General features: G+C 35.1%; 1 protein-coding gene across 1 annotated transcript; it reads left to right on the top strand.

The window, feature by feature from the left end:
- Nucleotides 1-1,304: 1,304 nt before the first annotated feature.
- On the top strand, nt 1,305-2,654 carry LOC115951646. The gene is made up of 4 exons (XM_031068811.1): nt 1,305-1,414; nt 1,653-1,998; nt 2,080-2,098; nt 2,155-2,654. The coding sequence occupies exons 1-4, from the start codon at nt 1,305-1,307 to the stop codon at nt 2,652-2,654; spliced, it is 975 nt and encodes a 324-aa protein (XP_030924671.1).
- Nucleotides 2,655-3,072: the final 418 nt, after the last annotated feature.

Raw genomic sequence — 3,072 nt, forward strand, 5'->3', positions numbered from 1 at the left:
TTGAAGGCTAAGGAAGCTTTAGAGATTTGGTCAAGGTCTCATTGGATTGTGATAGAATCTTGGTGAGCAAGAAGAGTATTTAATGCTCTGCTCTGGCAGCTGGGAAAGACATATAAGGTCTGATTGTGGCAAATAGCAGCTGAGTATAAAAGATATCATGATTATTTTGTATGTAATTGGAGATTAAAGATAGCTAGTCAGATTAGGCCATGTGTTTGAGTTGGATTTTAGCTGAAAATAGTAATGAGATTTATGTAGAATAATATAATGAAGTTTCCAAATATGTATAGCAATAGCTGGGGATTGAATGAACAGTTACCTAGCAGTTAGATGGCTGGAGATATTGAGTATTTGTCACATGATGAATATTAAGTTTCAGGAAAAGAGTAATGGGGAATTTTATCGTTTAAAGTGCTATGTGATAAGAGATGCTTACCATATGTTACCTGCTACACACGGACTCGTCAGAGTTTAGGGAGTTGAAGAAGACACGCCAAGCAACATGTTTCTTTTATCAACTTTAAACCGCTAGAGCTTTACTGAACGTACCTCTTGGCCCTCCAAACCACAACTCCCAAAGTTTCCTAAAGAGACTTATGAGCTTGGGTCATAAGCCAAAGATGAGATGACGTACCTCGGGTTTTGTTGTCATTTTGTGTAAATATGGGCTCTTGTTGAAGAAGCCGCTTGCCATGAGTGTAAGAGAGGTAATATGGGCCGTGAGTTTTGATTCATTGCTTAAGCCCAATCCATATGTTGATGTTGATAATGTCGTGGGGTTATGATCCCAATTGATGAAGAGGAAATGTGGACCATGAATCCGCCTCTTGAAGTAAGGATCTTGCGGGCCATGTGAGCCTAATCCATGTAGTTGAATGAGATATGAGTTTATTTTGGGTTTTAAATAGATTTACCCAAAAAATCAATAATATGTTGATGTGGCATGGGTTGCCAATGAAGTAATGCCACGTGGGCCGAAAAAACGTTCCTCAACAATAATTAATGGTTGTTATTGTTTATTAGGTATATATTATCTTGTTGATGTGAGATACATGAATAGAAGTCGTCTGATTGCACCTTATAGGAGAGTGCGTTATCATTTAAAAGAGTACTCTGTCCATCCCCCTGAAAATGCTAAAGAATTGTTTAATTTGCGACATACGTCATTGCGCACTGCTATTGAAAGAGCATTTGGTATACTTAAAAAGAGATTTCTTATCATAGCAAGTACTACAGAGCCTAATTATTGTGTTGACACTCAAAATGAAATCATTTTAGCATATTGCATACTTCATAATTATTTAATGGGTGTCGATCCTGATGAAAGTCTTATTGCTGAAGTTGATGAAGAGGTTTTGCATTCTCATCGTGAACGTGTGGCCCCTACTCCAAGAGAAGATGATGAGGATGCTAGGCAATGAGATATTATAAGAGATTCTATAGCATTAGCCATGTGGCAAAACTATGTCCAAATGTGATAGCTTTTGGGTTTATTGTTGTCATGTCATTTAAGACTATGCTGTGTTTCAATTACTTAGACCTAAATGTTATGCAATTTCTCTTTTCATTTTGATATTGCTCTCTATCTTTTGATAATTAATATTAATATTTACACAATATTTTATATGTGTTTTTTGTCCTATTAATTATAGCATGGGTAAGATATCAAAAAAGAATGGTGGAGATCCAAACAAAGAAGTACAATGGAGTAGTGTTATGGATGATGCTTTAGTGGATGCTTTTTTACATCAGGTGATCATAGGTGGTAGAGTTAATGGAACTTTTACCTCTAAGGCATATGATGACATAGTGAAAGAGTTGGTTGAAAAATTTGACATGGAGATTAACAAGGATAAGGTGAAAAATCGACAGAGGACACTGAAGAAGAATTTTCATGAATGCTATAACATATTTAAAGATGGATTGAGTGGTTTTGGATGGAATGATTCTTTAAATATGTGGACAGCTGAACCAGAAGTTTGGGAGCCACTCATAGCGGTAAATTAACATTTTTGTGAGTTTAATTTTGTGTTACATAATTATATCTGTTGTTTAACCATTTGTCTTGGTTTGTAACAGTCTAACCTACAGCCAAGAAGTAGAAGACAACACCTATACCCAACTACTCTAAGATGGCTTAACTTTGGGCTAAAGATAGAGCAAAAGGTGATCATGCTGAAACTGCAAAGGAGAAACATGCTAGGTATGCTGCATCGACTACTATTGATGAGATTGATAATTTGATATCTCAAAATGAAGTTTCCTTGGAGAACTTTGAAGTGGAAGATGATCAGAGGTCACCAGAAATTAATGTTGCACGTTCTCGAGTGTCATCACAAGATGCAATATCTTCTAAAAGCAAGAAAAGACGATTGGCAGAAGATGATGAACTCGGAAATGTAATTTCCCAGTCATTTGATAATGTATCAAAGGCAATTGATAGGGCGACTGAGGTTATGGCAAAGTGCTTTTCAAAGTCATATGGAGCAGAAGTTCACGTAGCTTTGGGCGTATTGGACTTAGATCCAATATCAAACACTAAGGCCTACATATTTTTGATGGAAAATCCAACATATAAGGAGATGTTCTTTGGTTGCCCAGATCATGAGCGCAAATGTGTCTTATTGACACTGATGTCTATGCCTAAAAATTAAAAAAGTGTGGGATTTTTTGGCGAACCTTAGTTTTGGAATAGATTATGTTATTTTGTTTTGTTTTGGCAAGATTCGTTACCGAAAATTTTTTTTTTAAAGATATTTGTTTGCATTGTTAGACAATATTTATTTTGTTGAGAATAAATATGTGATGCGTGAATTGCTTTACACATAGAAATATACATAACTTGTTTTTTAGCAATTATAAGTTTTCATTGATTATTTTTTATGTTCTTTAAAATAAGGGGTATAATAGTAATGTTATTATAAAATGATTCCATTCCATTCCTTCCAATGTCACTTCCAAACGGTGTTACTTACTTTCCATTCCATTCCATTCCTTTATTTTATAACATCCAAACAAGATTTTTAAATTCCATTCCATTCCATTCATTACCCTACTAAATCCATTCCATTC

The sequence above is a fragment of the Quercus lobata genome, chromosome 7 (assembly GCF_001633185.2).
Source record: "Quercus lobata isolate SW786 chromosome 7, ValleyOak3.0 Primary Assembly, whole genome shotgun sequence".
NCBI classification, from domain to species: domain Eukaryota; kingdom Viridiplantae; phylum Streptophyta; class Magnoliopsida; order Fagales; family Fagaceae; genus Quercus; species Quercus lobata.